The 22,082-nt window shown below is 51.7% G+C and overlaps 9 protein-coding genes across 9 annotated transcripts; 3 read left to right on the top strand and 6 right to left on the bottom strand.

The window, feature by feature from the left end:
* Positions 1-147: 147 nt before the first annotated feature.
* On the top strand, positions 148-2,804 carry AUEXF2481DRAFT_40752 (uncharacterized protein). Its single transcript, XM_013487763.1, has one exon. It carries the CDS (start codon positions 283-285, stop codon positions 2,590-2,592), a length of 2,310 nt encoding a protein of 769 aa, XP_013343217.1. The 5' UTR covers positions 148-282; the 3' UTR covers positions 2,593-2,804.
* An 844-nt stretch (positions 2,805-3,648) lies between these two features.
* On the bottom strand, positions 3,649-5,613 carry AUEXF2481DRAFT_258487 (uncharacterized protein). The gene has a single exon (XM_013487891.1). The coding sequence runs from the start codon at positions 5,295-5,297 to the stop codon at positions 3,930-3,932; it is 1,368 nt and encodes a 455-aa protein (XP_013343345.1). The 5' UTR covers positions 5,298-5,613; the 3' UTR covers positions 3,649-3,929.
* Positions 5,614-5,835: 222 nt separating this feature from the next.
* Positions 5,836-7,302, bottom strand: AUEXF2481DRAFT_66100 (uncharacterized protein; the record flags this gene model as incomplete). Its single annotated transcript, XM_013487796.1, has 3 exons — positions 5,836-5,947; positions 5,998-6,830; positions 6,883-7,302. The coding sequence occupies 3 exons, from the start codon at positions 7,300-7,302 to the stop codon at positions 5,836-5,838; spliced, it is 1,365 nt and encodes a 454-aa protein (XP_013343250.1).
* On the bottom strand, positions 7,210-9,341 carry AUEXF2481DRAFT_258581 (uncharacterized protein). The gene has a single exon (XM_013487890.1). The coding sequence runs from the start codon at positions 9,030-9,032 to the stop codon at positions 7,626-7,628; it is 1,407 nt and encodes a 468-aa protein (XP_013343344.1). The 5' UTR covers positions 9,033-9,341; the 3' UTR covers positions 7,210-7,625.
* A 969-nt stretch (positions 9,342-10,310) lies between these two features.
* Positions 10,311-11,279, bottom strand: AUEXF2481DRAFT_30155 (uncharacterized protein; the record flags this gene model as incomplete). The annotated part of the gene is made up of 1 exon (XM_013487695.1): positions 10,311-11,279. The coding sequence occupies one exon, from the start codon at positions 11,277-11,279 to the stop codon at positions 10,311-10,313; it is 969 nt and encodes a 322-aa protein (XP_013343149.1).
* Positions 11,280-11,610: 331 nt separating this feature from the next.
* AUEXF2481DRAFT_259322 (uncharacterized protein) lies at positions 11,611-13,148 on the bottom strand. The gene is made up of 3 exons (XM_013487889.1): positions 12,205-13,148; positions 11,893-12,150; positions 11,611-11,835 (listed from the first exon to the last, which is right to left on the bottom strand). The coding sequence occupies exons 1-2, from the start codon at positions 12,683-12,685 to the stop codon at positions 11,900-11,902; spliced, it is 732 nt and encodes a 243-aa protein (XP_013343343.1). The 5' UTR covers positions 12,686-13,148; the 3' UTR covers positions 11,611-11,835; positions 11,893-11,899.
* A 1,116-nt stretch (positions 13,149-14,264) lies between these two features.
* On the top strand, positions 14,265-17,353 carry AUEXF2481DRAFT_5675 (uncharacterized protein; the record flags this gene model as incomplete). Its single annotated transcript, XM_013487649.1, has 2 exons — positions 14,265-14,287; positions 14,347-17,353. 2 exons carry the CDS (start codon positions 14,265-14,267, stop codon positions 17,351-17,353), a joined length of 3,030 nt encoding a protein of 1,009 aa, XP_013343103.1.
* A 442-nt stretch (positions 17,354-17,795) lies between these two features.
* AUEXF2481DRAFT_40742 (uncharacterized protein) lies at positions 17,796-18,955 on the bottom strand. Its single transcript, XM_013487762.1, has 3 exons — positions 18,730-18,955; positions 18,521-18,592; positions 17,796-18,411 (listed from the first exon to the last, which is right to left on the bottom strand). Exons 1-3 carry the CDS (start codon positions 18,944-18,946, stop codon positions 18,260-18,262), a joined length of 441 nt encoding a protein of 146 aa, XP_013343216.1. The 5' UTR covers positions 18,947-18,955; the 3' UTR covers positions 17,796-18,259.
* Positions 18,956-20,011: 1,056 nt separating this feature from the next.
* Positions 20,012-22,073, top strand: AUEXF2481DRAFT_5673 (uncharacterized protein; the record flags this gene model as incomplete). Its single annotated transcript, XM_013487648.1, has 2 exons — positions 20,012-20,042; positions 20,092-22,073. 2 exons carry the CDS (start codon positions 20,012-20,014, stop codon positions 22,071-22,073), a joined length of 2,013 nt encoding a protein of 670 aa, XP_013343102.1.
* Between the last annotated feature and the right edge of the window lie 9 nt (positions 22,074-22,082).

Here is a 22,082-nt window from a genome sequence, read left to right as displayed (position 1 = left end):
AAGGAGCATTCAAAGTGTTTGGTCGCCCTCGAAAAACAGCCTTGACATCATCCGGGGCCTTCCATTCTCGGCTAGCGTCATCGTTGCGCGCCGGAAATCTTTCTTTGTTTCCGGACGCTCTGTTTTGCCTTTCACGTGCATTCATCGACAACACTTCCATCTTTGACAGTCATTCTCATCAATTTCTGGTCATCTTTCGAGAAAGGCATTGCAGCCTTTATTCTTGGTCACCCACCTGGACTATGGAATTTGGATCTGTCACCCCAGGACTAAGTAGTGTTAATGGAGCTGCTTGCGCATGCTTCTGCACCGAGCTCACGCAAAGATGACGAGCGCTTTAAGCGCCAGGCAACAGCATATTCGTCCTTCCAGCCCTCGAACGTAGTATCTGTACAACAGAGCCAGTATGGTTTTGCCTTGCCGCCGTCTTCGGTTCCATCAGTAACTCACTTCGACTCACCTGTCTACATGGAAAATACTCAGGACGCCTGGACAGCCTTGGACTCTCAGCTCTTTGCACCATCCGACCAGTCAGTCGCGCGGAGCGAGCTCGAGAGTGACGAAGATGGCCATATAGATGGCACTGCCCTAGCACTGCCAGTCGACTCTTCACACCCGCCCCGTGCTGCTCGTGATGTTCTGCCGCCAGATGATTCCGCCGTGTTCAAGGTCCCCGTCGCAAGAGTCCCGACGTCGAGATCACTTTTGTCACAACCAGGGTCTAGAATTCGGGAGACAGGTCAATATGTGCCGACTCCTTCCAGACATCTTCAGATCAACGAGCACGCAACTCCAAGCTATCTGGATGGGCTTTCTACAGTTAGCCCTCTCGAGACGCCTTCGCGTCGAATAGCATTTCTAAGAACGGCGAAACTCCCTCCGCGACAAGATGACTTCTCGTCTCCAAGTGACGACATTCCGTCGCAGCTACCGAGTACTTACTCAATCAGTGATATCAACTCTGACCTTGTGCACAGTGATCAGCCAGATGGTCCGCCAAGTTCTGCTTGGGGGAGCCTCCCACGAGGTATTGCAGCCCAACAGTGGAATGGAGTCATCGAAGAGGAGTCGCCGCTTAAGGGTCTAAGATCTGTAGGTAAGCGTCGCGCGCAGAGGTCTTCGCCTCTGAAGCAAACTCAGTCTCTCGAGTCTCCGAGAGCAAACATGTCTGCTCATGTTCGACCACTCCATTCCTCAGCCCCTACTGGACACGAGGATATCTCGTCAGCTTCCCTGGATCGTGCAGTGGTGCCACGCCAGCGCCAACAGACTGAACCTCCGCGAGCGACATTCTCGTCATCATTCGAGCTACGCTTTTCCTCAGCTCCGCAAGCTGTCGGGACGCAACCCGGTGCCCAAGACGACGAGATCCCGTCATCTTTGGACAAACAAGATGGCTTGTCACAACATCCTCTGCGATCATCGTTTGACTTACGCTTTTCCTCGGCGCCCCAAGCTCAGGGAACGCAGCCGAGCGATGTTGAAGATTCTGCTGTTCCGGCAATGCTCAGGCGACAGTCTTTGAGCGAGCTCATGCCAACTTCCTTCGATTCTCAGTTCTCGTCGAGTCCTGAAGCTCAAGGAACGCAAAATAACTCTGGTAACGAGACTGCTGTTCCACAAGCTTTGAGGCAACACACCCTGGATCAGCTCCCACCGACCTCATTCGAGTCGCGATTCTCATCGAGCCCAGATGCTCTTGGTACACCTTTTGTCGAGAAGGACAGGCGTAGAGAAGACACTGCTGAAGCGTCGTCGTCACCGGGCACGAAGATCAACTTGTTTCAGCCACGACTCAATCTTCTTGCAGCAAAGCCAAGACTGTCTATGTCTCTGGCCATGCAAAAAGATATCCCTAAACTCCAGCATTACACCAAAAGTGCTGTTGGTCCTACGAGGTCGAGTCCTTGGCAGCCGATATCCTCTGCCTCTGAGACAGGCTCTGCTTTTCAAGATAGAGCTCAGTCAGCGAGCGCCGTCGACGTCTCAACACTCCTACACAACGGACGCGTCGAAAAACGCTCTGGCCTCTCCGCCGGAATCCTGGAGACAGCGCTTGCAGCTAAGCGACGCAAGTTCGCTTCCCTATCAACCCCAAAGACCAAACCAAATACCCAAGAACGCGAACTGTTCAAGACACTGTCCCTACAGATCCGCCCTCCGCCACCACCTACTGGCTCCAAACACTTCATTACACACATCACACCACAACTTGAAGCACAATTCTGGGATACCGCCGAGCTGCAAGGAAAGTATAAACCATTCCTTACTCGGCCTCTCCGGACTAGTGAAAGGGGATACTGGCAATTTGACACCAGAGCTTGGAATGCACAGATACAAATCAAATTCTGGAAATTCTTGCAATCCAATATTGGAAGTGGGATTAGTGGGTGGGGAGTCTGGTGCTTGCGAGAACATGAAGGAAAAGTGAGTGTGGAAGAGGGGACAGAGCTGGGAATGGTCAAGGTGTTTTGTTGGGGAGAAGTCGTTGGACATATCTGGCTTCTCTGTTATGTCGCTAGTCAGGCGAAACTTAAGCATGTGGAAAGTAAGTGGTTTGATGCTGATGAAGATGTTGTGGTTATGGTTTAGAATTCTTGGGTAGCAGTTTGGGATGTGAATGAAGGTCTTGGAAGGCCCACATCTTTTGATCTTGAAGTTGTCTCCCAGAAACACTTGGTAGTCTAAGGATCGACTTTTCCTCATGCTTGCTCCATCCTCCCAAACTGTGCGATGATTTGAAATTCTCTCTCGGCTTAGTATATCATTTCAGTAGCGACAGATGATAATTCACTGTGTTTCCTTGCAGATACTAGGAAGAGGAGCGTACATAAGTATCGTTGTGTGCGTTCAAACTATCCATTTAATCAGACTTCACACCATTGTAGAGCACAACGACCAACTCGGTGTAGATGCGAATGTCTCGGCAGATGTCGTTATAAACATCAGTGTTCTGTGAGACAAATCTTATGACTAGGTATAGAGTATGATACTTGTACTGGATTTTTGCTATCAAAAGTCTCCGTCCCATCGTTTTAGTATGCCTCTTTCGTCTTTCAGCGTTATCCATAGGTACTTGAGTAAAAGTAGCCTTCCTCACACGAGATGTGCTTACTACCTCCATCTCGGATGGATTGGCGACGGCATGGAGTTTCAACGCACAACTCCCTCGATTTCCGTCGCTTCAAGACAACCTAGCAAGGAACTCACAAAATCATCTGGCAAGGTGCCCGCAAACTCACACGACGACCTCATTGTATTTATTGGTGATGACTTGGCATTCGATGGCGAGTCGCAAGAGCTCACTGTGCCACCAGAATCTAGCCACGTCTCTTTTGCAAAATTGGACGAAATGCATCACAGATGAGGGCCCACCAACAAAGCAGAGAACTCGCGCTCTTCGAGATTCAAGGTCTCATACCTGAAGGCTTTGACCATGACTTCACGAGCCTAGGCCGGCGATCAAGGCAACCAGGTCCATGAATCTGAAGTGTTTGACCAGAACTACTAGCTCAGCAGTCATTGATTGGAGAACTATGAATGCTAGCAGACATCAGCCATGACCAGCAGGTATACAGACCTGCTGTCTTGCTTGATGTATCCCCGTGAGATGCACAGCCAAATTTTTTTGATGCGAAGCCGTCTGACGACAGTAGTTGCGCGAGTAGGAGTCGTGTCTCCCGATCGCAAAGTCACGGGGCTGAACGAAGCTCGTGGCAGAAAAGCATAGTGAGTCGAAGGACGAGCGTCTTATGCAAAAAGAAGATATCGACCGCCGAGAAGGGCCCGGGGTATGGTGTTTTGTGAGCGACTCACGTGGTTGGCGTGAATTGTAATACCCAGGCGCGATTATGCTCAGCCGTCAAAACTTGAGGCGATGCTTGTCATCTGTACCACGGAAATGGTACCAAGAGTCCTTCAACAATAGCTCAGAACATGAAAGCTTTGCCAGAGACAGGTTGCATTGTGGTCCAGAAATCCGTACTGATGTCCCCAGCCAACCACAAGTCTCTCAGAAACCCTTCCATGATCTTGATGGAGCCGAAAGATAGATAGTCGCCAGCAATCTCCAGCGAGCTCAAGACTGTCTGCTGAGCATCGGGAGTTATGCAATGAGTACCAATCATCAAGCATGGGAAAAGTAGACAATGTGCGAGTTTGCCGATAAGTGGCGCTTGCTGGAGTGCGTATATGCCTTCTTGTACGCTCTCTTGCACCAAAAGATCGGAGATGTTGAGATTGCATAAGGCACGGTACATGTATATACGCGCGCTGGCTCGGTAGGCAGAGCAGAAGACTGTCAAAGCGTCGAGCGACTGACAGCCGTTTGGTGATGAGGCTGGTGTTGCTAGGCTTTCGAGCCGAGATTCTGTTCTGCCTAGCGTGAGTTGAATCTCTAGTAACTCTCTGATCGGAGCAGGAAAGCCTGTGGACCTTACGTCGTGGCCGAGTTGCGCTAGTTGAGCAAGTAATGCCATTATGTCGACGAAAGCGTGGTCGTCCTTGATACCAGACCACCAGGCCTCACTGTCTGCAAGTTGAAGCCATATATCAGGGCCGAGATGTGGCGTTTCACCACCCAAGATCGCATATGTCAGATCCATAGTTGCATAGACAGAGAGAAAGAGCGACATGGGACCAGATTTGACAGACGACACCTCCATCATATGATTACCATATTGAAGGATAGCTCGACCACCACGAAGATGGAACGCTGCTGCGAGCCCATCTTCCTGCGGCTCTATGATACCATCTAGCATGCAGAGCAATACACTGGATGGAAACGTGATAGCGTGTGATAAGTTGAAGGAATCTTGAAGTCGTGTTCGTAGTGAGCGTATAGCCGTCAATCTTGCTTGCTTGATCTGTGACAACGTCTCCTCCTGAACGCCATGATTCCTGAAAAGGCGATGTGCATTTGCGACAGCAATGACTGCTTGATGTATTGACGAGTCAGTGATAAGCCATGCTGGATCGACTTCAGGTCCGTCATCCATCAAACTGAACCTTGGTAAGACTTCTTTTGCAAAGTACAACACTTGCCAATCATCGGGTGTTGATGGTGATTTGAGCCGCGGCGGCGGCGGTGAAGGTGTTTTGACTGGCAACCAGTTCTGACCTGCGAAGCGCCCTCGTGCTGCAACTCCATTCGCCCACTTGTAACGCGTGCCATACTCGCATTTGGTCCCGGCAGCTTCACATCGCGTGCATACTGGCTTCTTCACGTCGCAAAGCACTCGACGATCTTTGCATCGCCAGCATGAGCCTTCGGAGATTCTGATACGCTTGGGCGGCATGCCTTCTGCTGATACGATCCTCCGTTATGTGAGCAGGTACTTGGCGACAGTCATGATGTCCTCAGAAGCTCCCGAGACTCTGGGGCATGAAGTCGCTTTAGGTCGAAGGATACCTCGCAGGATCAGAACGCGTGGGTGCATGCTCGACATACGAGGACAGCTAGTGATTTACATGCCGAGCCGTTGCGAGAGAGCTTATCGACGAGCCCTGGGAATACGGCATTGGACAATCACACGAATGTATCGTGTAAACTTTTCTAACAATCAAATTGTCTCGTTAGACCAATTGCGAGCGAGTACAGGAAAAGTGAATAAGTCCAGCTGCCGGACGCCTATCAACACGCTTCGACCAATCGATCATCAGCCCGGAAAGCTTGTCTTGGCAGACTAGGCCCAGAGTAGGTATTGTTTTGACCACGCCTCTTCCTCCGTTTCAGTTCTACGCACACGTTCGGCACAAGATCTTTGCGACAGTCATGCAATCAAGTTCAATGACCAAGACATAGAGGAAGCAGATACATTTATCAGACTGGCGCGCTTACTCCAGCTGAATCGTTGCGGCGAATGGCTGGTAATCCTCTTCTCCTTTCCATTGATCTTCATACAAAGATTCGCCCATCTGAGATGCATCCATACCGACCATGACGTCCCTGTGGCCAAACGATTAGTTGTGCCTCATATACCGCAGAGGAAAACTTACTTGTCTACCGCCAGGACCTCCCAGCCTGGGACGCAGTCAATCAGAGCGATCAACATATACGAGACACTGAATGCCCAAGTGAATCCGATCAAGGCCTCTACAACCTGAACACCGAGCTGTCTCACATTACCGTCAAAGAAGACACCGCCAACAACCTCAGTCACCCCGTCAAGAGCAGCGACTTCCTTCTGCGCGAACAGTCCAGTCGCAATAGTACCGACGAACCCTCCTATGCAGTGAGTAGCAAAGGTATCGCCATTGTCGACCCACTTCCATCGTCTTGCGACATCAGTAAACTTGATTCGCAAAGCCTGTCTTGAGATGACAGCTCCAGCGATACCGAAGAAGAACGCGGTGGCCATGTCAATGAAACCTGCAGAAGGCGTAATCATAACAAGACCGGAGATTGCACCCAAGAATGTCGAATCCAACGACCACTTTCCAGTTTCGTAGTACGTCATGAAAGCCCAAGTCATTGCACCTGATGCAGCACACAAATTCGTCACACACATCGCCATGATGGACTTGAAGTTAAAGGCCAGTGTGGTGCCAGCGTCAAAGGCAAGCCATGAGCCCCAGATGGTGACTAGAGCAAGCAGTTGGCTTAACGTGTTGTGCGGCTTGTGTAGGGCAAGATGAGCCGGTGTTCTTGCCGCTGACTTGCGAGAGCGGAAGAGTGGGTATGAGAGATAGATGCTGAGAGCTGTTGCTGTAGCTCCTGAACAGATATGCACAGGAGTGCCGCCTGCAAAGTCAAGGACGCCAAGTTCACCCAGGAAGCCACCACCCCATACCATATGGGCCAAAGGGCAGTATACAAATGTGGCCCAAAGCTGTGACTGTCATCAGCACCTTGCGGTAAACACGCCAGACCGCGGTACTTACAAAGATGAAAGGAATCAGTGGCAACAACCTTCCCCTCTCACAAGCCCCTCCCACAGCAATAGCACAAACCGTCGCACAGAAAATCAACTGAAACTCACTAAACAAGATGGCCGGGATCGTCCCCACAGGCTCCGCAAGCACATCCATATGCATGAAATGTTTCAAATCGCCAATGAATGCATTGCCTTCTCCATAAGCCAGAGAGTATCCGACCAACCACCATTGAATTGTGCAGACTGAGACGGAGAGGAGAGCGGGCATAAAGGAAGCTAGACCACTGCGACGAGTGGAATAGCCAGAGTAGCCGAGTCCGACGGCGGGGATGATGGGCCAGCAGAAGACGCTGCAGATTAGGATGAAGGCGGAGTCAGTTTTATCGCAGGCCTCCCAGGCTGTGAGGACTTCTGTGGCAGAGATCATGATGTAAGAAGCGATATGGTGAACTCCTTGTAGCCGGATTCAAAAGCGGAAAGCTACTGTTTAGAGGCTCTCTCTGGTAGTCCTACCTTGATGTATTTATGTGCCTCTGAGATATGAAGATAAGAGAATGTGTGGGGTCGAGATAGCGATAAGCGTTGGTGGTCAGAAAGTTATCCTTTTTAGGTATTCATTCTGGCCGGGGTAGGTGTGGTCGTTTCAGCTTCCTGATCGTCGTCAAATGGGAATGTAGAGACTGCCATCACGCTTACAAAACTCTGTCGTTGACCCCTGATTTTCTATTCGACTAGAAGACATGAATACCTTCACAAGTCTAGATCCGAGGATCCAGCATCCGGATCAAGATCATCGTCATCATCTGCCATACCAACATCATTCATCTGTATCCTCATTCTTCTATCTTCCAACTCCAACACCTCTAGCGACGGAGCATTGACAAGTTTCTCAAGTGTTTCCTCAACCTCAGCCCTGGAACCACTCAATCCAAGATTCCATTCTTCAGGCAGAATCAGCGGGCGATAGTCACCCTCTTTCCGGTCAGGTCTGGCTTGGCTTAGATTCTCGATGTCAAGTTGCGTCAGAAAGCGACAATTCTTCTTGATGTTGGAGAAGAGGTCGCTCCAATTACCGTCGCGTAAACAGGTGTGAGCAATGCGGATACTGGTTAGTGTGTCGGCGTGCATCTCCATCACTTGCACTATGGTGTCATATGACAGTGGCGCATACTCAATCCATAGCGCTGTTAGTTTGGCTGACTTGACTGACTCCAGGATCGCATCGGATACTGCGAACTGATTGTTGGTCAAGAGTTTAAGTTGTTGTTGTGGTGAGAACCAATCATCGCGATTGAGGTCATCACAGCCTTGTCGATAAGTGAAGTTCTCCAGAGCGTTAGCGTAAGAAAGAATGTGCGCAGTAGATTTCGTGCCAGCTGCGTCAAATGTGTTGTTGAAATCGAGAGCCACACTCTTCAGGCTGGCTAGAAGTTCAAGACCCTCTGATCGCATGGTGTGTGTATCGTACCCACGCTCTTCTGGATCAATTGAGAGAGCATCAACAGTCAACTCGAGCTCGGCGAACTGCATCTTTGTGCGAAAAATAGCTTCCAGACAAGGCTCCATTGTCGACTTGAAGCAAAGCTCCGGCTCTCCATGAAAGTGATTATACCTGTCCAAGAACAAGGTCACCGGATCCCACCGTGGTACCTCAAAGTCTGAGATATCCAAGATGATGGGCGTTTGATAAGTGCGCAGTGCAGCAAAGGCGCGAGAGAGTATACTGACTGCATCTCCCGAGACTTCAAGCTCATACTCCTTGGAAGATCTGTTCATCGCATCTTGCATTTTCGCCTTCGCTCTCTTGACTTGAGCTGATGTTGGCGGAGGAATGCGCCGTTGCATATCTTCGACTCTTTCGATCAGTGCTCGCATCTCGCGAGGATGGACGCGACCGGAAGACAGATGGACTTTGCGAACATGCGGACCAAACTGAGGATGTGCACAAATCTCTGCTAGCTTCTCCAGACTACGACGGGTCATGAGAGAGCAGAGATTGAACATGTACTCCTTTGCCAGATGTGTGGTTGCAATTGCGGATATCCTTTTCGTGGACAATCGGAGAGCCTTGAGCTCTTTCTTGTTGAGATGATCACATATCCCGTCAATGACTTCTCCTGGTAATGTATCCAGTTGTAGTGTAAATTGACTTGACATGGCTGACACAATGCTGTGATTATGTCGTGGCTTGATTCGGTGGGCGGCCTCGATATCCTTCCCGGCAACACTGGACAGAGGCGGCGACGTCTCTCAAACGATATGCAGTAGTTTCAGCTCATTCAGCGACGGTAGCTCTATGAAGCAGCGGCAAGAGCTACATGTTGGAATCCAATGTTTGCTTGGTAATCGCAATATTTCGAGGTTGAAAGCTTTTCGCGCATTGACCGTTTACGAAGCAGGGTCGCCCAAAACGACACGGTGAAAGTAGAACGCAGACTCAGACATGGTGATTTGATATCTGACTACACAAACTCCTTTATCACTTGGATTCTGATGTCAGTCGTAAACACTCGGAATAACGCCTAGATTAGCACATGAATCTTATCGGCTCAAGTTGCATATGCAAATTACTCGATATCTCCCCAAGGCAACTTGTGTCGGATTGCGAGGTAGTAGAGAACAACTTGTACCGATCTTTTCCTCCATCCAAGCATAGCAGCGAAGCATTTTACAGATGTCTCTCAATATCCTAGAGGAACATGGTCTTTATATCATCATTTCCAGTCGAAAATCACCCCCAGAAAAGGACAATCTCCACCGGGGCCTCTTCTTCCATCTCAATACCAAGATAGGGTGTACGAAGTATCACATCACAGGCAGGAGTGGCGCTTGGCTCGCGGATCACGGCAACACGCGCGGCGTATTCAAAAGTTTTCTCCTGATCGGTCTGTGTCAGATTGTCAGGATTCCCGCTACTCACAAGGGCCATGTCGATGCGATTCTACGAACCTACGACCGAGAACCCAACCAGCTTCCGGACCTGAATTGCAGAACCTGGATATTTCATGTTTTGAACCTTTTTGCAGGCTGAACATGAGGGTCATGTGCTCCTAAAATGCAGCAGTCTCACCGACTTGGAGGAAGAGCTACTCACGTGGGGTAATGAGAATGCACACAGTGCTGACTTGAATCAACAACCACGACCTGTCATCGGGTCAAAAGTCTGTGGACTCTAGTGGTTGTCCTTCGGAGTTTGAGAGGACAGATCGAATGGACTTGGTCGTGAAGAACCACAGCGCGATACGCGGTCACTCGTTGATCGACTTGTTTCTTTTTTCTCGGTCTCTAGTCTTGGGGTTGTCATGGGGAGGCATCAGTCCATCCTGCAATGGACTGAAATCTGGAAATAGTCGTGGAACAAGTCTTTACCACGAGTAGAAGTCAGCCGTGAGCTCAGTGAGTGCTCTCTCAGCATCCATATAAGCCAGATATTCGTCACCGCCCAGCTTCCAAAACAAACTCGTACCACCAAAAGTCTTCCGGCGCAGACCTTATAGCAGTGGTAAACTCCCAATAGTCTGGATACCAACCCGCAGACTCCCAGTCAATAATGCCTGATACACGACCATTATGCACCATGATATTGTGGTGTTTGAGGTCTCCATGGGTATAGACGATGCGGTGCTTGTCCGAGAAGAGCCTTTCCACTCTTCGTTTCAGGCTTTCGAATTCTTCCAACGTGTGCCACATGTCTGGCCCGGCAGGATAAAGTAGGTAATCGTTCATCGACTGCTCGGACTCAAAAGGACCCATTTTATGGTATGGCACGCGAACACTCCTGATAGCTTTTCCGGATGATGAACATATACACTTCTCACCCCAAGGACTCTTCCATCTGCGTATGGATCCGAGGTAGGCTTGCATCTCACTTAGAATGGTGTCTCTCTCTGTGGAGCTGAGACTTTCATACACTTGGCCTAGCTCTTGTCCTGGCAATCGCGTCATCATTATCGACATAGGAGCGTGAGGCGAGTCGGGGTGATTGCCGTAACACAAAATTCGAGGCACGGGTATGCCAGCTTTTCGAGCGGCTTTCATGGCCAATACTTCCTCTAGGAGCGTTCCGTCTGACCATTTCAGGATGAGACCAAAAGGGAGTTGCATGATTTGGTTACAGAATGCGATCCCGTACCAGCGGCAATAGAACCACGAAAGGCTCACCAAGCGTTCGTGAACGATTCCCCAAAACCGCTGTATGGCTTTGGGAGATGCTCGGGGAAGTGGCTGCATGTGGAGATCGTGTGAGACTTTGTAAGTGTATGGCCAGGTGAAAGAGGGCGAAAAGATATTCCACATCGCTACGTCGTTGGCAAAGTAAAGCGTCGTAAAAGGCAGTCCGATATTCTCTGACTGTGACGGTCCGAGCAGTGTCGAACAAGAGACAGGGAGTCGCGCAAGAGACATGAAGTTGCCAGCTGGGCATATGCTGTGTTTGTCGTTGGCTCGCGCATAGTGATCTAAGCGCCAAATATGTCACGTTTGTTGCTATTGCGTCAGACGTCACAACATCACGTTCTTGCTTAAAGAGGTACCATAAATCTCAAAGCCGGGAATCCCAGTTAAAAATTGACTGGCAGTGTGTCAATATCATCATGTATGTCCAGGGTCGGACAATAGTGCCGTAGAGTGCTCAACGTGCACGGCCCTCGTCGGGCAACTCTAAGCGCTTAAGTTTACACCATCGCTAAGAGACAATGGCAAGGCCAGGAGGGGCTCGCGAAGTGGCTCGTGGTTAAATATACGATGAACGAGCAAGAACTTGCAACACCAGACATGTAATTGTTGGATTTGCCTGAATTGGCTACAATACAGAATATAAGCGCCGCGTCTCCGAAAACGCACCTCAAGAAGAACCCACGATACAATGTCAATTTCGACAGGAAGACGGGGACAAGTAGAAACACCAAACACCAAATACCAAATACAACCGGGCTCAGACCGAATGAGCTACCCATACCATGTGTGTATACCGTTTTGTCCAAACATATGCCCGAGACGCCCCATTAATCAATTTCATGTCATCCTCAATGCGCGGGTATTTCCAGATGGCTTCTTTGTAGAGCTCTTACCAACTCATCCTCGGTGAATGGTGTATGGTCGTGAGCAAACGCTGCTTGTTGTTGCGCTTGTGAAGGCGTTGATGTAGGTGCTTCTGTTGTTTGTGCGAGCGGTGAAGCCTTGACGGGAGCTCTCGATCGATATTCGCCGGTTTGACGTCTCGAATAGACAGGTCGGTGCGGTTTGTCTTCTCTTGACTGGACTCGTGAGAGACCGACTAAACAACGATATTAGCAACAGCTCCGCCATGATCGTATATCCAAGTACGCACCGTTGGTCACGTCGTCATCACCCTCATTCTCCATCTCAGTCGACAGCGCAGGCGCAAGAGCAGCATGTCTTTCTCGTGGAACTTCTAGACTTTCCCGACCGCTCTTGACTCCTCCAGAAACACTATTCCTCCTGCTCATACTCATACTGTTTCTCCGACTCAAACTGCTTCTGCCTCCAAAACTCTTTCTGCTGATCAGACTCGCTCGTCGACTCGGCATTCTCGTCCCCATAGGACTGTATTCGCTCATGAAACTCTTCCTCCTCCAAGCCGAGGCAAAACTGAACGACTCGAGTTTTTCTTTGTGTTCTTTCTTGACGGGTGCGCGGTACTTTGCACGTGGCATTGGTTCGCCGGGTTTATACACATTCGATGGCCATCGTTCTCGACCTTTGCCAGAATCTGTTGTGGATGACTTGTGGAGTGACGAATTTGGAGAGGCTTTTCGCAGAGCCTTCTTTATCCTCTCGCGAAATGCCATGGTCGAGGCAATCGGCGTGGGTCGCGGATGAGGCCGGCTCGAAGATGGCGGTATAGGTGGCCGAGGTGATCAACGTGCCACTCGCGTGGTAACAATGTGGAAGGACCAGTCTCCTCGTGCTCAGAGCGTGGGACTCGGGACCCCCGTCTGTTATGAATGCCGTAAAGTCCGTGAAGCAACGGTCGGTTTGTAGCGGCTAATTTATGATTATGACGTGCGGCCCGTTGGATCGGCTTTGTCGTTGGTGGACAATGAAAGGATTCAGTAGTAGATTGAGGGCGTGCCACTGAATGGAGAATGAGTCCATATGGATGTGGATATGGAATAGTAGAAAGACAGGAAACTAGCAGTTGACAACGCAGGAAACAAGAAAGAGTTGTCTCAGGTTACGGGTGTGGTTGTGGAGGACTGCCTCTCCCCACTCTTTCGACACAGTGCACGGTTCTCAAAAGGCCCTGGCCGAGAACTGCCGTCAGACTCAGCTCGGCCTTACTCGGTGTAACTCGTGTGAGGAAAGAAAAAGTGCGGAGAGGCCTGGAGAAAGAGGCTTGCGTGACAGGAGTTTGATGAGGGTCATCGTTTGGTCGTGAGACTTGGTCTGCAAGCAAAAGGTGATCTGCTAGAATGATTGACACGCCGGTGACGATGTCGACGATCGATATGCAAAAGAAGCATCTTCGAAGCCCATGCGTCCGGGGGAGGTCTCACTGCGAGGCCTGATGCCTGAGGGCCCATGCGGACATGCATGGCAGGTCTTTTGCTTGGTTGAGGAAGAGGTATACAAAGGAAATAGCGACCTAGCTTCCTTGTTTTGAGTTTGTCACCTCGACAAAGGATGGCATCCTGTGCGGAAGATGAGGCGTTTCCTACTGCTCAACGTGGAACTGCATATACGAAAGGCGCCCCATATTCAACGAATGTGAAGGATGCAGTCGGCGAGAGAAGACGACATGTTGGAGAATGGCGACGGGCAACGGTGTTCTCGCCTGGGGCTACCTGCATGGCTGTCATGGCGTCTGGAATGCTGCACCGTGTCAATGAGACTGTGTGGTGTTGGCAACATGAAGGAAACGACATGTCGAAGCTACAGACAACCGAGTCGGTCAAGCCACCGACGCCGCACGATAGGTCTGTACCCCGCTGTCGACGCGGCGGACGATCGCCGCGTCACTGAATACTTGCTTCGGTCTCGCGTCAACCTGGGCCAGAAGCGTGGTGGGAGGCAGGAAAGGCGTTCATTCGAGCCACAGACACGGCATGTGTTGCAATCAAGCTTCTCGTGTGCAAGCGGACTGGTCGCGAGGTTGGTCGTGCAGAGCCCAAGACCCGTTTTTTTGCACCAAAGTGCCTTGAAGTGATGTGTCCCAAACGATGTTCTGGCGCAAAGAAGCTTCATGTACGTCACCGCATGCCATGACTTCCTGTTTAAAGCAAACGTTCGACCTGCCACTTTGCAACTTTGAAACATAGATACATTGCCCATTTCAATTCAGTTATAATCAGGACAACCCAAATCACACTTGACGACACACGAACACAACGCATCTCCCACTTACGACACGAATATCACGAAGACAACATGGACAAGCTCAAGAAGATCTTGTAGGTGTCCCGGCAGACTCGGATGTGGTATGACTTCCAATGCTGATAAGTTTCTACAGCTCTCCTGGCCACGAGAATGACGAGGCCGTCTTGTACAATCACCCCAAGACCATCAGCCCGTCTGGCGCGAGAGAGAGTCCCCTCCAGGGAGAGCACCACACCAGCTCAAGCACAAAGGACACAGACCTCAGACACAATGTCCTCGACCCTCAGAGCAACACCAGCAGACCTCCCATCTCTGACAATGTTAGCACAGCAAGTATCAGATCAGGTGTTGTTGGCGCCGGTCAGGAGCCTCGCGGTGTAGAGGGCAGCGGTTTCACAGACTATGGCTCCTCCACTGGCGGTCTATCGGCAGCACAGCAGACGCTCCCCGTCAGAAGCGCCTCCCCTGTAGGTCAAAACCGTCCCAGACCTACACAAATGGAAACTGCGGATCCCAGAGGGTTTGTCACCAGCTCACACGCACACAAGGGTCTTGGTCACAACTACAACGGTGACCCCTGCCCAGAAGGTGATGAGCCATTTGTACCAGGTTACCCTCACCACCAGCAAGGTCCTCACAGCACAGACATTGCCAACGCCCTCGACCCCCACGTGCCTGGTGGCTTCCCTTCAGACGACGGTCTTGAAACACAAGAACGCAGAAGAGATGGTGGCCTGAGCACCACAGCGTCCGCTAGCAGCCATCACCTTGGCAGAGATTCTGCTCTCGGAGCAGGCGCCGGAGCTGCCGCTGTCGGTAGCTACGAGGCTCTCGAGCACCGTGGTCACTCCTCCACTTCGCAGACAGGCGCATACGACAACACCAGCTCGACTGGCATGTCTTCTTCGACTACAAACCGCTCGTTCCCTCTCAGCAGTCACCCCACTACTAGTACATCCGAGACTCCAAGGGACAGTCACCTGGGCAGAGATGCTGCTCTCGTCGGAGGTGGACTCGGCGCCGCTGGACTCGGAGCACACGAGGCCGGATCCCATAGGCCTTCCCATGAGATCGAAGGCTACGAAGACCAGCGCTTCGATCCTTCTGTTGCCTCTGGCGACAAGGCCACCCGCATCCCCAACCTGATGTACGGTACTTCCGACAAGTCTACCCACTCAGGACAGACCGACTCCACCAACTATGGTAGAGATGCTGCCTTGGCAGGAGGTGCTGGTGTTGCTGGTTCCCAGTTGTCGGGCTACAACCACGGTGGTCGCACCGAGACTGATCCTGCTTCCAAGACCATTGGCCCTCACAAGAGCAACCTCATGAACATTGTCGACCCCCGCGTTCAGCCTGAGCCTGAGAAGATGAAGGACAGAACTACCGCAGGTCCTCACCAGAGCGACATGATGAACCGCGCTGACCCTCGTGTCGATTCTGACCTGTCTAAGCAGGGCAACCACCATGCCAGAGACGCAGCCTTGGCCGGTGGAGCTGGCGCTGCTGGAGTCGGCGCCTACGAGTATGGCCAGCGCCACGGTAGCACTACTAAGAGCGTTGGCAGCTCCTCTTTCGCTCCTGGCTCAACCGTTACTGCCGCTGTCGCGGACCCTAACCATGACCCAATCCTCGAGCAGCAGAGACATGAACGTGAACGCGCTCTCGCAGCTGCCATGGGTAGCGGCTCAGGAGCCGGCGGTGTTGGCGCCTACGAGCAGGGCGTGCCTCACAGCAGCACTGGTCACAGCACCATTGAATCTCCCTTCGCTTCTAGATCTACCAACCGGGCTGACGTCGTTGGCTCTAACACTAATGCCTCTTACGCACAGCAGGAGCCTCACCACGGGCGTGATGCCGCCATCCTTGGTGGTGCAGGAGCTGCTGGCGCTGGCGCTTACGAATACAACAAGCACCGTGATACAGGCACTAGCGAGAGCATTGGAAGCTCGGCTTTCGATCCTCGCTCCACGAACACTGCCAACTACGTCGACCCTAACCATGACCCCATCCTTGAGCAGCAGAGACAGGAGCGCGAACGCGCTCTTGCTGCTGCTATGGTTGCCGGTGGTGCCGGCACTGTCGGTGCAGGTGCATACGAACACAACAAGCACCATGGCAGCAGCGCTGCTGGTAGCAACGTTGGCACTTCATCATTCGATCCTCGTTCCACAAACACAAGCAACGTTGTCGACCCCAGCACTGATCCAACCCTCGCTCAGCGGAACCAGGGCCACCACTACGGCCGCGACGCCGCCGTGGTAGGAGGTACTGGAGCCGCAGGAGCAGGTGCCTACGAGTACGCAAAGCACCATGGCAGTGCCGCTGACAACAACCTCGGTACCTCAACCCTCGCCCCTGGCACGACCGCCGTGGCAGGTGTTGCAGACCCGAACCACGACCCTCTGCTTGCTCAGCAAAGAGAGGAGCGTTCCCACTTTAGTCGTGACGCTGCAGTTGCTGGAGGAGCTGGAGCAGCTGGCTACACTGCCGCCGAGGCACTCAACCCCAAGGAGCAGGAAAAGCTTCTCAAGCACCAACAAAAGGAGCGCGAACACGAGCTGCACAAACAAGAGAAGGCCCTCGCCAAGGACCGCGAGCATCAGCAGAAGAGCCTCGCTGCCGCTTCTCAGCACTCGCACGAGAAGGAAGCCAAGCAGCACAAGCATGACCTCGAAAAGGCCGAGAAGCAACGTGAAAAGGAAGCCGACCGTTCGGAAAAGGAAGCCGAAAAGGCGACCAGAGAGAACGAGCATCCCGACAAGAAGAAGCACGGTCTCCTTGGCTTCCTCCACCGCGACAAGAAGCACGAACCTGAAGAGGACCTTCGCCAACAGGGCCGCCTCCAAGAAGCCGACATTGCAGCCCACGAACGTCATCAGCGCGAATTGGAAGCCGCCGCCGCTCGTGGCTCTGTCCCTGTTGCAGGCGCGAGATTCGAGCCTTCGCTTGATGAGCAAAGAGCGGACTACTCTGGCGTTGATCAATACTCTGGCATTGAGGAAAAGGGACATCAGACTGTCTCTACGGGTGGAGATGGCAGACACAGATTGCACAAGGATCCTCCTGCCAGCGTACTCAAGGAGCGTGGTCTGGATAGTGATCAGGCTTCTTATGGCAGTGGAAGCCGTGGTCTCTAACTTGAGGCCTGAGATGTTGGGGCAATATGGGGGATGGAGGGATGATGACTTTGCTTGTTTCTGGTACGAGGGCAACGATTAGCACGGATGCTTTTTCGCTTTAGTTCACTCTTGCCATGTGGGTTTTCGTAGTCGTTTTCTAATCACAAATGTTCTGTTTCTTATAAACAACTTATGTTTCGCTTTTTGGCAGCTTTGTTCTGGCAGCCTGTTGTGATTAATAGGACTTGTTCTTTTGGTATCATCAAGTCTCAGCAAATCGTCACGTAATATTGCCCATTTACCTGACTCCTCCATTGTAATTTAGCACGTCAACAATCGCTTCAGTATTGGTTTCTTGCCCATTCGTGGTACGTCATGTCTCTGCTTGATCACTGTGTTGCAAGGGGTACATGGTAGTGGAGATGTGTGGTATGTCGAAGCTCCATCCGCGTCAACTCACCAAAAATAGTTTTTTTTTTTTTGAAGATTATGAGGGCATTTGAACTTTTTTTTTTGGTGATTTATTTTCGAGCCAGAGATATCTAGAAGCTCGAGACCACCACTTGAGCTAGTTATTGTGATGATTTCTATGTTGATGGCGTGGTGGTAGAAGGATATTGATGAGAAGAAAGCCAGGGTGGTGGTCTCGACGAGAAAATCTTGGCCGCAAAAAAAAGCCAAACCTGGTTTGGACGACACCTTTCCGATGCCCTTTCTCGCGTATCAACCGTCTCGCCAGCGCACGCCTGTATTTATTGAAACTGGTGCAAGGTATTCTTTGAAGAAGCTCGCACGATATCCTTACGGCCAGGGCGCGAAGAATACCGCCCCTGTCTGTACTTCTTATGCCCCCATGCAAAAGCTCGTTTTTCTGTTTCAATCGTTTTGCGCGTCATGTTTGGATTTTGATGCCAAAGGTTTTGCTCAGATAGCAGGAGCGGCGTCTTCGCCCTCTTCGGCTTGGACGAAAGGGTTTGGGATTTCTTCACTGCCGTCGAGGGGGGAGATGAGGACGAGGAGGGTGCCGCGTGCGACTAGGAGACCGAGAGGTCGGGAGGAGGTGTTGCCTTCGTCGTCTGGTAATTTGTGGTGTCAGTTTTCTGATGCAAGGGGGATGATGGTGTGTGAGAAGCGTATTGAGAGCAGGGAGAGGTGGGCAAGATGGGGGATTGATGGTGATCTTACCTCTTGTGATTTCCTTGACGTCGTCGAGGACGAGGTTCATGAGTTGGTCGTAGCCTTTGAGTGTACCGGTGACTGTGTTCGCCAATCATGTCAGCACTGCGTCCTGTGTCTATTCATTCATACAACCATCACCCTCCAATAGTCCATCTCTTCCTCATCCAAGGCTCTTCGTCATCCTCAATCCTTCTCACTGCGCCAAACAAACTCACCTTCTCTACCACCACTGAACTTGACCTGAATTTCCTTATCCATGTACTTGTTCAAATCCAGAATGTTCTCCTTCTTCGGGCGCGGTGTCTCTTCGTTTTGGTTGTGAGATGGATTGTTGTTGTTGTTGCCGCCACGACCACCACCACGACCACCGCGGTTTCCTCCTCTGTTGTTGCCGCCGCGATGGCCGCCGCGGAATTGACCTCGTTCTGACATTTTCGTCTGTGATGTGCGGGTTGAGTAGTTGTGGAGGTGGAGGTTTGGTGTATTCTGACGTAGAGTCGGAGCTTGCGGCGGGGTGGTGAGCTATCGGTGGTGCGCACAGACTAGTCGCTTGGCAGATAATGGTTGGTATGCCAGTTAGATGTTACCATAATAAATTACCGGAGTCCATCAACAATAGCAACGTTTGACATCGGTTGCCATCCCTGCTACTGAATGAGCCCCATCGGTGCGAGGTCGCGCTTTCCGCTCCGCGATGATGTAAAAGGTGGTGGTGACTTGCGGCTATTTTTTGTGGGTGCGTCGTCGATGCCGTGATAGCCTGATTACGATTTTGGAGGCGTTCAAGTAGAGGGACGATGTTCAACTGTAGAGCTTCTTGTTTAGGCTGCTTGAGATTGAGTTTACGAATAGTTGTTTGGCTATCAGTAATTCTTATTCCCGTGTTCGCAATGCTTCATGCACCAGTTCAGGATATATGCTGTTCAATTCATGTACAGCAAGAGTGATGCTCCTAGGATGCCAGCTGAAGACCACGACAGTACATCTCTGCAGCATATAACGAGACTGAACGGGCACGATTGGATGATAGCATATGTAAATACAGAAGATGGTCAACCACAGAAGGGACGATCAGAGTTCACTGCAATAGCCGGGCACCTTCCTTGTATGGATGGTAGCCCCTCGAGGCGTTTCTTCCACACCGCTCCGCCGGGAGATAGGTAGCGTAGTGGGACAGGAGGAGACGCGTCCGCTGACGAATCCACCTGCACTCTTAGAGCATGACGGTCCAGAACTAGGTCGACGGTTTACACTGCCGAGGGAGATGGCCGACCCAAATGTGCCAAGGCCCAGTCAGAGGCTTTGGAATAGGAAGGGTGATTGAGTATTGGCAGCATTGGCGGCAGCGACACCGAACAAGCTCACGAAGCGACAAAGCCGTGCGAGTCTGTTTCTTCGAACAACGCTGCGATAGCTGGATCAGTATCGATTTCCCAAACTTGAAAAAAGAACCGGCCAGCGTCCACCGCTGCCTCCTCCCACCGCTCCGCGCTGACAATGTCCGAAGCCGCCGACTCCCGCGGCCTGGGTATGTCATGGCCTGTACACCTGATACACCTCTTGCTAATGTCGCATAGCCAATCCTGCTGCAAAGCGCAAGCGAAGTCCGTCGCTGGCACTACACCAGGCATTCGGAAATGGTCAACAGAACAAGGCGCCAAAGACTGGCAACGTGAGCAGCCAGCTCCAGATCAACTACATTGCGCGACAATGCATCGATGACCTTCCCTTCATCTCAAAGGAGGACACTCTTCCTGCTTTGCTCGACGTCTTGTCTTCGTACACACAAGTCCTCGATCGTCACGAATCACTGGCTAGTAACCTCGGAGCTCGACCTCTCGGACCCATCCTGATTAAGCGCTTCGAACGCTGCTTCGATGCGCCTCCTCGAGTAATTGCTTCGCACTCGCACGCTCGCGACTCGGACCTGCCCCAAGTCACCTGGTTGGACGTCGTGCACTTTGCAAAGGCGCATCCCTCGCAGTTCACCTTGTCCACCTTCAGCGAAGGTCGCCGCGTGTGCCAGTTCTACTACCCTCAGAAGCAAGTGCGCGTACAGATCTCGGAAGAGGACTTTGTCTTCATCAACAGTGGAAGATGTCAGGACCTGGTCCCACCGCTTCCCATCTGGGAGGACGAGGAGAAAGAGGTGGCCACATGCGAGATTGTCGAAAAGGCGCTGCGAGACTTGACTGCCGCTGCGGATAATGTCGCTGCTCGCACCCGTCAACTGACGCATAGACTGAAGGGTAGAAGGATGGCCATTCTCGAACGTAGGTCAGCTGAGGAGTCGCACAACCAAGAAGCACAGCAGCAAGCGCTGCAGCCTTCTTTTATCTCGGTCAACAACAACCAGCAGCAGCCTGTCATGCACCAGCCTCATCAGACTCAACAACAACAGCCCCCGACGTCTCCTGAGAAGACCGACCCTGCTCTGCATATCCGCAACGACCTCCTGAAGCACTTCCAATCGCTGCCCAAGCCACAGCCAGACAATCGTCGAGTTTCTTCTGTTCAACAGCAACCACACTCCCCACCCTTCCAGACTCCGCCAAACTTCAATCAACAACCGCGAACCAATCTGGATCCAGCCTCTACTTCTGTCTCGCCTGTCCCTACCACCGTCGCCGCCCTCGCTGCCGCCGCCGCAGCCCAAGCCTCGAGCTACACACGCGAAGAGTCACCACAATCCTCTCAGCCACGCCACAACTTCTCGAAACCTCTGCCTCCAGCCCAAGAAGTCTCGCAACCCTACCGCACAATCTGTCAAGCCCACATGGAGAGTCTTCCCCGCGGCTCTCGTGTCATGCCACCGTGCGATCGCTGCAGACGTCTGAAAATGGATTGTCTCAAGAATCTCTCGTCCTGCGGTGGATGTACCAAGAAACACGCACGCTGCCACTGGAAGCAAGTTTCGCGCGAAGAAGTCCAAGGACTCGAAGGCTTTGAAGAAGCAGAAAGAGTAGCCAACGAATACGCAAATGGTACTAGACGCTTCAGCAGCGAGTATGCAGCCAGCGACACTAGTATGGATGTCGATGTCAGAAGTCCATTTGATTATTCTAGTCACACTGCGGCTTCTACACCTGGAAACCTACAGGCTTTTGCGAGACAAGGGGCTGCGTATCCTGAAGTCCAGCAGCAGAGTGGTTACCCTCAACCGCCGAGTCTACAACAACAGCAGGGGAATGGATATGAGGAGTATCGTCCAGCAGCTAGTGTGCAGAGAAACCCCTTCCCCGAGGACTTTACACAACAAGCACCACAATCTCAGCCTCTGCAGCAACCGCCTCAGCAACAGACTCAAACACAACAACAACAAGATCGAACGATGGATCTCCTTCGCGTGCTCGGAAACCACAATAACAGCATCACTTCATCCACATCCACACCTGACCAACAGCAACAGCAACAGCATCAACAGCAACAAACACAGCAAAACAGAAACAATGGCGCTTTTCGCACTTCTTTTACTCCAGCCAATGAACCTGCCACTCTTCCTCAATCCATCACTCAAACCCCCACAGGACAGGAAAATGGCGAAGTGCAAAGAGTTTAGGATTCTCGG

The sequence above is a fragment of the Aureobasidium subglaciale genome (genome assembly GCF_000721755.1).
Source record: "Aureobasidium subglaciale EXF-2481 unplaced genomic scaffold scaffold_12, whole genome shotgun sequence".
Lineage (NCBI taxonomy): Eukaryota > Fungi > Ascomycota > Dothideomycetes > Dothideales > Saccotheciaceae > Aureobasidium > Aureobasidium subglaciale.
This window is presented reverse-complemented; position numbering and strand designations above follow the sequence as displayed.

What these genes read in the sequence shown, in the direction of transcription:
- AUEXF2481DRAFT_40752 (XM_013487763.1), top strand. Translation starts at nt 283, where the DNA reads ATGGAGCTGCTTGCGCATGCTTCTGCACCGAGCTCACGCAAAGATGAC.
- AUEXF2481DRAFT_258487 (XM_013487891.1), bottom strand. Translation starts at nt 5,297, where the DNA reads ATGCCGCCCAAGCGTATCAGAATCTCCGAAGGCTCATGCTGGCGATGC.
- AUEXF2481DRAFT_258581 (XM_013487890.1), bottom strand. Translation starts at nt 9,032, where the DNA reads ATGTCAAGTCAATTTACACTACAACTGGATACATTACCAGGAGAAGTC.
- AUEXF2481DRAFT_259322 (XM_013487889.1), bottom strand. Translation starts at nt 12,685, where the DNA reads ATGGCATTTCGCGAGAGGATAAAGAAGGCTCTGCGAAAAGCCTCTCCA. An exon ending in TGATGACGACGTGACCAACG is followed by an intron (nt 12,151 to 12,204) that starts GTGCGTACTTGG and finishes ATCGTTGTTTAG; the next exon opens with TCGGTCTCTCACGAGTCCAG.
- AUEXF2481DRAFT_40742 (XM_013487762.1), bottom strand. Translation starts at nt 18,946, where the DNA reads ATGTCAGAACGAGGTCAATTCCGCGGCGGCCATCGCGGCGGCAACAAC. An exon ending in GTTCAGTGGTGGTAGAGAAG is followed by an intron (nt 18,593 to 18,729) that starts GTGAGTTTGTTT and finishes TGGCGAACACAG; the next exon opens with TCACCGGTACACTCAAAGGC. An exon ending in CGTCAAGGAAATCACAAGAG is followed by an intron (nt 18,412 to 18,520) that starts GTAAGATCACCA and finishes ACAAATTACCAG; the next exon opens with ACGACGAAGGCAACACCTCC.